Below are 13553 nucleotides of genomic sequence, written 5' to 3'. Positions count from 1 at the left end.
AGCACACACACACACACACACACAGAGAATCATCACTCACCATGCGGGTAGTGGTCAGTAGCAGAACCAGAGACCAGGCAGTAGCACAAGACGGGTAGCACACACACACACACAGCGTCATCACTCACCAGGTGGGTAGCTGTCACTAGCAGAACCATAGACCAGGCAGTAGCACAAGACGGGTAGCACACACACACACACATCGTCATCACTCACCAGGCGGGTAGCTGTCACCAGCAGAACCAGAGACCAGGCAGTAGCACAAGACGGGTAGCACACACACACACATCGTCATCACTCACCATGCGGGTAGCTGTCACTAGCAGAACCATAGACCATGCAGTAGCACAAGACGGGTAGCACACACACACACACACATCGTCCTCACTCACCATGCGGGTAGCGGTCAGTAGCAGAACCAGAGACCAGGCAGTAGCAAAAGACGAGTAGCCACACGATATCATTCGCACACAGCTTCATCACTGACCTCGCTGAACCTGCCAGCACTTAAAGTGACGAACCACACGGAAGTTTGTCATTAATATCTGAACAATCAGTGATATTCTTGGACACGCAAGAAGAATACAGATATACACATTTCAACTGTACAAACAAGACCTCCGTTGTTTGTTTGAGTGACCTATTTTGTCCCTGCTTGTCAAGCCTATGTTTTCACACATTCTCTTCATCGTCGTGCAGTGAATAAACCCTCACATACAACACAAGTTTTTTTGTTGTTTTTTTAACCTTTTTTATTTCTTCGTCTTTACACCTGTTCCTTGTCCCGTTGTGCTCTCACACCGCCCCGTCCCTGCACTCACTGCTCCAACCACCTCTGAATTTCGTTTCGCTGCCAGACTTGTCGATTTTACAGACGCGGCTCCAGGGGGGGATGTCGGGTCGCTGCGGTAGGCTACCCTCGGAAGATGACACTGCACTTCTGCTGAGTCACTTCGACGATGTTCAGTAGTGGGTTTGTCCCGAGCTAACGGACGCAGCCCACTACCTACTATGCCCCCTACTAACGACATTGACTTTTAAGTCGCGGAGCCAGACTGAGTGAGCGTCCCCTCCAGAGAGCAGACCGCCACCACGTCCCTCCGTCGACACCCCAGAACGTCACACGTTGAAGGCTGACAGCAGAACTACTATTCAGGGAAGGATCGAACAGGAACACTGAGACCAAGGTCACCATGAGAGCTCCGGGCATGAAGGGCCACAAGAGCAAGGACAATTTATATTTTGGATGATTAATGAGATGAGGATGATTATAATGATGATGCTTTGGATTTCCAATTTGGTTTTTGAGACTACGTGACAGGGCAGCGCTCTACGCTTTCTGTCATAATATATCCTGGCATCAACCAGGCCCGATAACTGCCGCACCTGCGGTGTTGGTCAGGTATACAGAACCTGAGCACCCTCAAAGTCGCATTCGTTAAGTGAATGACACTCGGCTGTGTGATCCCAGCCTTCCCATAGGAACCATAGCACTTTCACTCTGGGTAGGAGCCGACCGTAGCCCGAAAAACCCACATGACCCTGATGGGATTCGAACCCACGACCTCCCGGCCCGCAGCCCGATGCGCTAACCACTGCGCTACGGGGGTTCCAACACAAGTTAAAAGCACTGAATATGCTCCCATTGAATAAGCATTTATTGTGAAATAAAGCTGTCACAACTGTACTAGGTGTTTCATGGGCAGAATCCTGAGTATTATGCAAACATTATTTCACAGTCGCTACAGATCTCTTAACCTTCACCGTGCTTCGTGGGTCGTGGGCGACCCCAGAGCCTCACAAAATCGTCTCTATCTCTGACACTATTTGGAGTTTTTAATTGAGACTTCATGTAAGATATTTCTCCAATCACCATACGACCTTCCTATTGCCCAACTTTTGAAAGATGATCTTTGTAAACAAACAAAAAACCGATGACGTAATTTGAACTACACAGTCTGGATGATGTGGGTCGTGAAATTCATTTTATTCCACATACCTCGCATTGACCACACAGTCAATGACACCGTGAGGTAATGACGTCAGGTGGGAAAACACTTTATTTGTAACGGTGTTCTTTCTCAGCCATGTGAAACACGAGAAAAGACCCTTAAACATCACACACACACACACACACACATACACACACATACACACACACACACACACACATACACACACACACATACAAACTCAGACACACACACACACACACACACACACACACATATATATATATACAAACTCAGATATACACACACACACACACACACCCACACACACACACGCGCGCGCGCACGCGCACACACAAATACACACTCAGACAATTAAGTAAAACTTACAAACACTTGAATGGTATTGTGTGCAAACAATACAAAACCGGTTGAATTATGATAATTTGATTTAAGAACATCACTATTTAATTCACCGAAAAGTTGTACAAAACACCACATAATAGATACAGTGTTTCGCTATATCATACAATTTTCTTCACCAAAATGTTGTACAAAACATCACATAAAAGAAACAATGTTTCGCTATATATATCATACAATTTGCTTCACAGAAAACTTTGTTATTATACATATACTGTTCAAAAAAAGAAACGCATAGCTTGTAATATTTGGTTAATTTAGTTATATGGCTACAAGGATATCCACCAAACTGCAGAAAATGTTTATCTGGTCGTCGACCTTTCGTCCATTGCCACAAGTGAGCTCTGCACGTGACGCATGCGTTATCAGTGGCTACAATGTCAAAATTGCTCATTTGGCACGACCACTCGTCATGCTTCAGTGTAATCTCGTGAAACTCGGGGAATATTGAGCTCTCACCATGTCTTCCAAAACCCATAAAAGCGGATTGTTCGCCACAAAGAAATCAGACGACAATTCAGCGACGAAAGATGGCCCGATTGAGCAGAGAAGACCGCCAAATTGCATTGGGTCGTTTACAAGCAGGCCAAAGTCAAAGTGCAATCGCCAGGCACTTCCACGTGTCCCAGAGCACCATCAGTAGACTGTGGGTCAGGTTTCAAGCCACTGGCTCCGTTGCTGACTTGCCACGAGCGGGAAGACCAAGGGCGACAACTGCTGCTCACGACCGCTTCATACGGCTCCGCCACCTCCGGAATCGTTTCCTGTCGGCCTCATCTTCTGTCCAGGCTCTCCCCGGGCCACACCGATTTTCGGACCAGACCGTGCGGAACCGCCTGCATGAAGCTGGTTTGAGAGCTCGCAGACCTCACAGAGGAGCTGTCCTCACCCGCCGCTATCGCCAGAACCGAGTGCAGTTGGGCAACCAGCACCTTCGCTGGACCGTCCGGAATCACTGGAGACACGTGTGGTTCAGCGACGAGTCCTACTTCCTGCTCCAGCGACATGATGGTCGGAGGAGGGTCTACCGGAGAGTAAACGAACGTTACGCGCCCAACTGTGTGGATGAGGCACCCGTTCATGGTGGTGGAGGCGTCATGGTGTGGGGGGCGATCAATACCGCTGGAAGGAGCACCCTGGTGCACGTCCAAGGGCGCATAACTGCCCAGCGATACGTGGAGGAAATTCTGCGCCCACACGCCCTTCCTCTTCTGGCTGACCAGGATGCCATATTCCAGCAGGACAACGCTCGCCCGCACACAGCACGACTCACCACCCAGTTCCTCCCCGACCACCATGTCCAGGTGCTTCCCTGGCCATCCATGTCGCCAGACATGAACCCGATAGAACACCTCTGGGATGAATTGGACAGACGTGTGCGCAGGCGAGAAGAAGCGCCGGCAAATCACCGCGATCTATTGCAGGCACTTCAGGAGGAGTGGGACACCATCCCACAGCAAGATATCCGGCATCTGATCCAGTCCATGCCCAGAAGGTGCCGGGCAGTTGTTGCTGCTCAAGGCAGTCACACCCCCTACTGACTTGACAGCCTCGGCACCCAATCGTATTGATTGACTGATTGATTTGAAGATGCAAATGAACTGTGTGTGCATTCAACTGTGTCCATACCAAATTTCAAACAAATAATCTAAATATTGGATTTTCTGTTAATTTTTTTCGAAAAATAAAACAAATTTGGCAAGTAGCAACTATGCGTTTCTTTTTTTGAACAGTATATTATCAGCCAGGACACACAACTGGTGCCAAACAGCGTGACCACGAGTTATCTCTTCAACAAACATTGCCATCCAGTCACACAACTGGTGGAGCAGTGATGAAGACAAATCAGAATTGAATAAGAACAAATGTGTGTAGCAATTTTGATTCACCCCAGAAACAAGGGCTGACCTTAACCAGGGTCACTGACCTTAAGGGGAGGTTCTAGTATAAAATATCACCAAAATCGCTTCAGTTGTGATTTTGGGGTTCTTGCAATAATGGGTAGATAAAACATTGTATAGTATTGTGGTGGAAGAAATTTCACCAAATCATTAAACCGTTAAAATGACAGTTTAACCGCCAAAAAACACTCTGCTCCTTGTTTCTTGGTCCCTAATCGTCGGATTTACACCAACATTGGACCATTGTCCCGAACTGATCTCCAATACAAACTTTTCAAGAAGAAAAAGTTAATTATTGGCAGTTAAAAACCCGTTATAAACCGTTATTTTCTAATTTTTCACCGATCTTTATGAAATGTTGTGGTTAGGTTGGTTGTCCCTAACTGAATTTCAACAAGAATAAAAGTTGATTTTTGGCAGTTAAAAAACCGTTAAATCCCGTTTTTTCACCAATCTTTATGAAATTTTGTGAGTAGGTCCGTTGTCCATAACTGAGTTTCAATACGTACTTTTCAGAAGAAAACCAAGCTTTTGTCAGTTATAAACCGTTATTTTCTAATTTTTCACCGATCTTTATGAAATGTTGTGAATTTCAACAAGAATAAAAAGTATCTAAACTTTGAAGCCTTTTTTTCTCAGAATGATGTTTTTGGCACCTTGCTTCGCCGTTTCCTTGATAACTCAAAATGTTCTCAACCGACTGGAACAAAACGTAGCATGGCTTTTTAGTATTCATAGGACTACACTTTGTGGAAGGCGTTTGTGGGTCGGGATAAAATCAAAGAAAATATAGCTTGTCAGTTAAAACCGTTATATGTAAATATGATGAAATCAACGTTTTAATTAAAATAACGTAATTTTGATTCCACAAAATGTAGTCCAATTACATGTTATTGTATGTTTTGAATTTCTTTAAAAAATGTGCGCTCCTTGAAGAATTATCAAGGAAACGCCAAAATCACTATTTTCGGTTTCTAGATAATGTATGTTTTTCCGTTGAATTGTTTCTCAACGGCAGTTGTCGTGACATATTAACTAACACAATATATGGGTCAGCAATGCATTTGACTTTATTTGAGCCGAAATCCATTAATATTTCCCATTCTAAATAGGAACACAACTGAAGCGATTTTGGTGATATTTTATACTAGAACCTCCCCTTAACCAGGGTCACTGACCTTAACCAGGGTCACTGACCTTAACCAGGGTCACTGACCTTAACCAGGGTCACTGACCTTAACCAGGGTCACGGCACTCCACCCCCATTGGTGGAACTTCAACATTGGTTTGTGGTTACAGAAACCAGGCCCTATATGGTCATAAAGTAATAGTTGTGAGGGTTCTATTTACCCGAAGATTGTATGCACCCCCCCCCCCCCCCTCCAACAACAAAAACCCGGACGGATACAAAGACACTGGGTGAGAGAGATAGAGATAAAGAAAGAGAGAAAGCGAGATATCGAGGAGAGAGAGAGAGAGGGGGAGAGAGAGAGACAGAGAGAGAGAGAGACAGAGAGAGACAGAGAGAGAGAGAGAGAGAGAGAGAGAAAGAGACAAAGACAGAGAGACAGAGACAGAGAGAGACAGAGAGAGACAGAGAGACATCAAACTCGAACTCGAAAACTTTATTACCGAGGGATGATAGCATTAGGTCCATATGGTCCTTTCTTACCTCTTACAGCTAGTAGAGAGAGAGAGAGAGAGAGAGAGAGAGAGAGAGAGAGAGAGAGAGAGAGAGAGAGAGAGAGAGAGAGAGAGAGAGAGAGAGAGAGAGAGAGAGAGAGAGAGAGAGAGAGAGAGAGAGAGAGAGAGAGAGAGAGAGAGAGAGAGAGAGAGAGAGAGAGAGAGAGAGAGAGAGAGAGATCAAATCAAATCAAATCAAATTTTATTTTACGAGGGTTGTGGCATAAGCAATATAAACGAGCTTCTTTTCAACCAGCCCTCGCCCAGAGAGGGACTATTCTAATCTTAAATACATATATATATACAAACGTAAAACAATTACAAAAGATAAGCATGACAGTAAAAAAATTAAAAAAATAAAAATTAAAAAAAAGGCAGAAAAACTATTCACATGACTATAATACACGTTGTAGGCTATACATACATTCTTGCGTTATGAAACACTGATGCTTTATGGACAGATATGATCAATATGAAAATAATCAGAACGAAGTCTTCCATCACTGTGACTTTTCGTAATTTGACATTAAATGTAATGAGAGGTGTTTTTTGAAAGTATTGAGACTTGTTGGGACTCGAACTGATTCCGGGAGAGAATTCCACAAAACGCTGCCAGAATAAGCTAAACTTGATTTAAAGAGATCTATCCGCGGAATGGGGACGTTGAATTTTCGGCTTGGTTTGGCTTTAAATTTTGTAATGAAAGCACTCGGTGCATGGCCGGAAAGGATTTTGTGAAGGAGCACGCCTTTATTTGATTTAAATCTTTCTTTTAAGGGCAAAATCTTAAGTTTTTTTTATAATCGTCGAAAACAAGACTGGATTGTTTTAATAGAACTGATTTTAGTGCTCGTCTGTGTAGACTATACAGTGGTTTTAAAATGTTTGCACTGGCTGAGTCCCAGATGGTCGAACAATAATCCGTGATGGTTTGTATGTATGCATTATAAAATAATAACCTTGAGTGTGGATCAAGAAAGTGTTTTATTCTGTTCAACAAATATATTTTCCTCGACATGGTTTTACACAACGATCTAACATGATGGGTCCAAGATAAATTATTGTCGATATTTACTCCCAAAACTTTGTGATCTCCTACTTCCGCTATTGCATTGTTGCCAATTAATAAGGAATGAGGATTATTCTTGATGTTTTGTCTTTTTTGCCTTGTAGTAATTAACATGTATTTGGTCTTTTGGGGGTGAAGACTCATGTGGTTATATTCCGTCCAATTAATGAGATCATCTACACTGTTCTGCAATGATAAATAAACTTTGTCTAATTTTTTATCAGAAGTGTGTATGGTCGTATCATCAGCAAATAGTTCACAATCATCATTAACACTAAAAGGAAGATCGTTAATATACAGAGAGAAAAGAAGTGGCCCAAGGACAGAACCCTGGGGGACTCCATATAACACCGGTCTTTTACTTGACATAGTGGAATTCACGCAGACGGATTGCTCTCGTCCGGCTAAGAAAGATGAGAGGAGGCATAGGGTTTGGGGTGACAATCTATACTCAGCTAATTTTCTTAAAAGTAACTCATGATTAATGACGTCGAATGCTTTTGCAAAATCGACGAATAGGACACCACAGAGTTCATTATTATTAATGTTGCTAAGCAAGTTTTCAAGAAGGTTTATTAATGCTGTGTGGCACGAATGATTTTCTCTGAAGAGAGAGAGAGAGAGAGAGAGAGAGAGAGAGAGAGAGAGAGAGAGAGAGAGACAGACAGACAGACAGACAGACACAGACAAAGACAGCGAGACAGAGAGAGAGAGAGAGAGAGACAGAGACAGAGACAAAGAGACAGAGACAGAGAGAGAGAGCGAGAGACACACACACACAGAGACAGAGAGAGACAGAGAGAGAGACAGAGATATGTGTGTGTGTGTGTGTGTGTGTGTGTGTGGGTGTGTGTGTGTGTGCATGCGTGTGTGAGAGAGATGTAGAGAGAGAGAGTGGGAGACAGACAAACATACAGACAGACACACCTCAACACCGAAGAGAAACAAACAAAATAAAAGTAAAGAAAGAAACTAGACAAAGAAAACTAAAGATGTTTCTAGATAAGAACATTTTTTGGAATGCAACTGTTGTGTGTTTTGTGTGTGTGTGTGTTTTTTTAAGGCCTGAAAATCTTCTCTCTTTTAAGAGCTAGCCTTTGCAATGGTGAAAAATATTACATTAAATACAGTTCTGAAGTTACACACACACACACACACACACACACACACACACACACACACACACACACACACACACACACACACACACACACACACATAAAAAAATATGTATACATCACTCATATTTCAAACAGAATGTTTTCAGCTTGTACTTGATGTTACACTTCATCCTGACACAATGTGTTCATTTTATTCCATCATGTCAAGCTCTACACAGCGTGATTCAATGATTGTCACTGATATGCATCAAAAATTGAAACAGCTACCTTATGATTTAATTAAAATGTAAATGACTTTTTAACCACAACATATAAGTGAATTAACTTTATGCTGGTGAAAACGATTTTAGTTATCTGCATTTTATGATACATGTACTTTGACCTGTTGTTATTCACTACACTCGCTTTGTTTTGTTTTTATCTGTCAATGTATTATATTTGGTAGGAGTGTGTGCATGTGACAATGTTTCCCACACCAGGACATTTCCAATCATGAACAATTAAATTCTTGTTGTTGTTCCAAAATAGTCCCAAAAAAACAAGCAAGGTATGTTACAGGAACATTTAATTGTGACAAAACAATACTATACACAATTACTTGTTCTTTCTATTCTGTATCCAGAGTTCAAAACAGTGTTTGCCTTTAGGTCGCTTGTTCTACACAACTCAGAGAGCGAAGTAAGCGCTCTAAATGCATACAACATGTGTTTCAATGCTTGTTAATGTTATTCTCTCAGGTGCCAGGAGATTGGTTCTGTACAACCCCCCGCGGGTTAGGGGGAGTCCCATATTGGTTGGGACGAGAAAGAATTTACCCGATGCTCTCCAGCATGTCGTAAGAGGCGACTAACAGGTTCTGTTTCTCCTTTTACCCTTGTTAAGTGTTTCTTGTATAGAATATAGTCAATGTTTGTACAGATTTTAGTCAAGCAGTATGTAAGAGATGTTACGTCCTTTGTACTGGAGACTTGCATTCTCCCAGTAAGGTCATATATTGTACTACGTTGCGGGCCCCTGGAGCGATTTTTTGATTAGTGCTTTTGTGAACAAGAAACAATTAACAAGTGGCTCTATCCCATCTCCCCCCTTTCCCATATCCCATCTCCCCCCTTCCTCCGTCGCGATATAACCTTGAATGGTTGAAAACGACGTTAAACACAAAATAAAGAAAGAAAGAAAGAAAGAAAGGTTCTGTACAAGTCTCGCTTGCTCCATTACGTGACATGTCGTATGCATTTAGAGCGCTTCCTTCCCTTGGGTTATTTGATGTTGAAGACCTGTGCTGGGCTTGCCAGTTACTGAGTTAGCCCGAGTTAGACATGTCAAAGACAATTTTCCATTTTAAGTTATTTAGTGTATTGATTGTAATGGACAATGAAGTGTTGTTATTGTTATCATTGTTATTGCTCAGGACTTCAGAAGGACTCCGAGCTGTGAGAATGAGTGACGGTACAACCCTTGAGGACTCCGACCTGTGAGAATGAGTGACGGTACAACCCTTGAGGACTCCGACCTGTGAGAATGAGTGACGGTACAACCCTTGAGGACTGCGACCTGTGAGAATGAGTGACGGTACAACCCTTGAGGACTCCGACCTGTGAGAATGAGTGACGGTACAACCCTTGAGGACTCCGACCTGTGAGAATGAGTGACGGTACAACCCTTGAGGACTCCGACCTGTGAGAATGAGTGACGGTACAACCCTTGAGGATTCCGACCTGTGAGAATGAGTGACGGTACAACCCTTGAGGACTCCGACCTGTGAGAATGAGTGACGGTACAACCCTTGAGGACTCCGACCTGTGAGAATGAGTGACGGTACAACCCTTGAGGACTCCGACCTGTGAGAATGAGTGACGGTACAACCCTTGAACGCTGAAGAAGAAGATAACAAAGCATGTCCTCCTAAACAATCACAGCTGTTGTGTTTACATGTAATAACGGGAGTTCTAGTCTCACTGACACAGCTCTATATTTCCATCTGTGTTCACTGACACATCTTTATCTCCATCAGTCTTCAGAACCATAGGCCTTGTGCTATTCTTTCAAGTCCTCAAATTCAACTGCATGTCTCCAGAGCCAGACACACTTGCAACTTGTTCTGCCTCTGTGTTTGCAGCATCATCACCACTGTATGTGTTTTCTTCTGTTTCTCTGTTATTAGTAACCTGTGTGATGGGAAGGACACTGTTTTCAGACCGAGCATTCGATCCGTCAGCCATCTCTGACTGAGTGCCCAACTCCAAGCCCCTGTTGGTGTCAGCTCTATTTGACAAAGTGCCCAACTGCAAGCCCCTGTTGGTGTCAGCTCTATTTGACAAAGTGCTCAACTGCAAGCCCCTGTTGGTGTCAGCTCTATTTGACAAAGTGCCCAACTGCAAGCCCCTGTTGGTGTCAGCTCTATTTGACACAGTGCCCAACTCCAGGCCCTTGATGCTTTGTGGGCTGAAGACAGCACCCGCTGTTTTGATCAGAAGGCAGCCACTTTGACCCAAGAAGTTGCCCGTGTCACCAGCCTGAGTGTCTACCACGTGTATCCTTTCCCTGGCGTGTTGCAGATCAGTGAATCCCAAACCACATCCCTGGGCCTGACTTGCCTTTCCCGCACTCTCTGCTGCCCCAACATGTAAGCCTGAACAATTCCGTGCACGCTTCACGTCTACCTGACCCGTCCAGAAGTGAACATTAACACCTGCCGTCGGCTTGGTCTCGGTCACTGAAGATGCAGAATCAACAGCTACAGGTTTGACAGGGACACTACTTTTCCCACAGGTGTGAAGCCAGCCAAGATATCGTCAGCACTGTGCACAGTGGAGGTGAGCATAGAGCACTGAGTACAGGCTATCGCTGCGTGTTCAACACAGGTGTGAAGCCAGCCAAGGTATCGTCAGCACTGTGCACAGTGGAGGTGAGCATAGAGCACTGAGTACAGGCTATCGCTGCGTGTTCAACACAGGTGTGAAGCCAGCCAAGATATCGTCAGCACTGTGCACAGTGGAGGTGAGCATAGAGCACTGGGTAGAGGCTATCGCTGCGTGTTCAACACAGGTGTGAAGCCAGCCAAGATATCGTCAGCACTGTGCACAGTGGAGGTGAGCATAGAGCACTGAGTAGAGGCTATCGCTGCGTGTTCAACACAGGTGTGAAGCCAGCCGAGATATCGTCAGCACTGTGCACAGTGGAGGTGAGCATAGAGCACTGAGTAGAGGCTATCGCTGCGTGTTCAACACAGGTGTGAAGCCAGCCAAGGTATCGTCAGCACTGTGCACAGTGGAGGTGAGCATAGAGCACTGAGTACAGGCTATCGCTGCGTGTTCAACACAGGTGTGAAGCCAGCCAAGATATCGTCAGCACTGTGCACAGTGGAGGTGAGCATAGAGCACTGAGTACAGGCTATCGCTGCGTGTTCAACACAGGTGTGAAGCCAGCCAAGATATCGTCAGCACTGTGCACAGTGGAGGTGAGCATAGAGCACTGAGTAGAGGCTATCGCTGCGTGTTCAACACAGGTGTGAAGCCAGCCAAGATATCGTCAGCACTGTGCACAGTGGAGGTGAGCATAGAGCACTGAGTAGAGGCTATCGCTGCGTGTTCAACACAGGTGTGAAGCCAGCCAAGATATCGTCAGCACTGTGCACAGTGGAGGTGAGCATAGAGCACTGAGTAGAGGCTATCGCTGCGTGTTCAACACAGGTGTGAAGCCAGCCAAGATATCGTCAGCACTGTGCACAGTGGAGGTGAGCATAGAGCACTGAGTACAGGCTATCGCTGCGTGTTCAACACAGGTGTGAAGCCAGCCAAGATATCGTCAGCACTGTGCACAGTGGAGGTGAGCATAGAGCACTGAGTAGAGGCTATCGCTGCGTGTTCAACACAGGTGTGAAGCCAGCCGAGATATCGTCAGCACTGTGCACAGTGGAGGTGAGCATAGAGCACTGAGTAGAGGCTATCGCTGCGTGTTCAACACAGGTGTGAAGCCAGCCAAGATATCGTCAGCACTGTGCACAGTGGAGGTGAGCATAGAGCACTGAGTACAGGCTATCGCTGCGTGTTCAACACAGGTGTGAAGCCAGCCAAGATATCGTCAGCACTGTGCACAGTGGAGGTGAGCATAGAGCACTGAGTACAGGCTATCGCTGCGTGTTCAACACAGGTGTGAAGCCAGCCAAGATATCGTCAGCACTGTGCACAGTGGAGGTGAGCATAGAGCACTGAGTAGAGGCTATCGCTGCGTGTTCAACACAGGTGTGAAGCCAGCCAAGATATCGTCAGCACTGTGCACAGTGGAGGTGAGCATAGAGCACTGAGTAGAGGCTATCGCTGCGTGTTCAACACAGGTGTGAAGCCAGCCAAGATATCGTCAGCACTGTGCACAGTGGAGGTGAGCATAGAGCACTGAGTAGAGGCTATCGCTGCGTGTTCAACACAGGTGTGAAGCCAGCCAAGATATCGTCAGCACTGTGCACAGTGGAGGTGAGCATAGAGCACTGGGTAGAGGCTATCGCTGCGTGTTCAACACAGGTGTGAAGCCAGCCAAGATATCGTCAGCACTGTGCACAGTGGAGGTGAGCATAGAGCACTGAGTAGAGGCTATCGCTGCGTGTTCAACACAGGTGTGAAGCCAGCCAAGATATCGTCAGCACTGTGCACAGTGGAGGTGAGCATAGAGCACTGAGTACAGGCTATCGCTGCGTGTTCAACACAGGTGTGAAGCCAGCCAAGATATCGTCAGCACTGTGCACAGTGGAGGTGAGCATAGAGCACTGAGTAGAGGCTATCGCTGCGTGTTCAACACAGGTGTGAAGCCAGCCAAGATATCGTCAGCACTGTGCACAGTGGAGGTGAGCATAGAGCACTGAGTAGAGGCTATCGCTGCGTGTTCAACACAGGTGTGAAGCCAGCCAAGATATCGTCAGCACTGTGCACAGTGGAGGTGAGCATAGAGCACTGGGTAGAGGCTATCGCTGCGTGTTCAACACAGGTGTGAAGCCAGCCGAGATATCGTCAGCACTGTGCACAGTGGAGGTGAGCATAGAGCACTGAGTAGAGGCTATCGCTGCGTGTTCAACACAGGTGTGAAGCCAGCCAAGATATCGTCAGCACTGTGCACAGTGGAGGTGAGCATAGAGCACTGAGTAGAGGCTATCGCTGCGTGTTCAACACAGGTGTGAAGCCAGCCAAGATATCGTCAGCACTGTGCACAGTGGAGGTGAGCATAGAGCACTGAGTAGAGGCTATCGCTGCGTGTTCAACACAGGTGTGAAGCCAGCCGAGATATCGTCAGCACTGTGCACAGTGGAGGTGAGCATAGAGCACTGAGTAGAGGCTATCGCTGCGTGTTCAACACAGGTGTGAAGCCAGCCAAGATATCGTCAGCACTGTGCACAGTGGAGGTGAGCATAGAG

General features: G+C 45.6%; 2 protein-coding genes across 3 annotated transcripts in view; both read right to left on the bottom strand.

Annotated features, from left to right (window-relative positions):
• LOC138974877 (uncharacterized) overlaps nucleotides 1-609 on the bottom strand; it is an 8867-nt gene extending 8258 nt beyond the window's left edge. Inside the window, exon 1 of one of the 2 annotated variants that reach the window (XM_070347608.1) lies at nucleotides 393-609. In XM_070347608.1, coding sequence (XP_070203709.1) covers nucleotides 393-464 — 72 coding nt within the window. In that variant the 5' untranslated portion in view covers nucleotides 465-609. The remainder of the gene's footprint in view (nucleotides 1-392) is intronic. The other variant, XM_070347609.1, reaches the window with a different exon arrangement.
• Nucleotides 1-5650, bottom strand: part of LOC138974879 (uncharacterized) — a 39003-nt gene extending 33353 nt beyond the window's left edge. Inside the window, exons 1-2 of the mRNA XM_070347610.1 lie at nucleotides 5455-5650; nucleotides 2585-4302 (exon numbers count right to left, since the gene is read on the bottom strand). Coding sequence (XP_070203711.1) covers nucleotides 3149-3673 — 525 coding nt within the window. The 5' untranslated portion in view covers nucleotides 3674-4302; nucleotides 5455-5650 and the 3' untranslated portion in view covers nucleotides 2585-3148. The remainder of the gene's footprint in view (nucleotides 1-2584; nucleotides 4303-5454) is intronic.
• Between the last annotated feature and the right edge of the window lie 7903 nt (nucleotides 5651-13553).

This window comes from Littorina saxatilis, linkage group LG8 (assembly GCF_037325665.1).
Source record: "Littorina saxatilis isolate snail1 linkage group LG8, US_GU_Lsax_2.0, whole genome shotgun sequence".
In the NCBI taxonomy this organism is placed as follows: Eukaryota; Metazoa; Mollusca; class Gastropoda; order Littorinimorpha; family Littorinidae; genus Littorina; species Littorina saxatilis.
The sequence above is the reverse complement of the archived record's forward strand: the minus strand, read 5'-3'. Positions and strand labels throughout refer to the sequence as shown.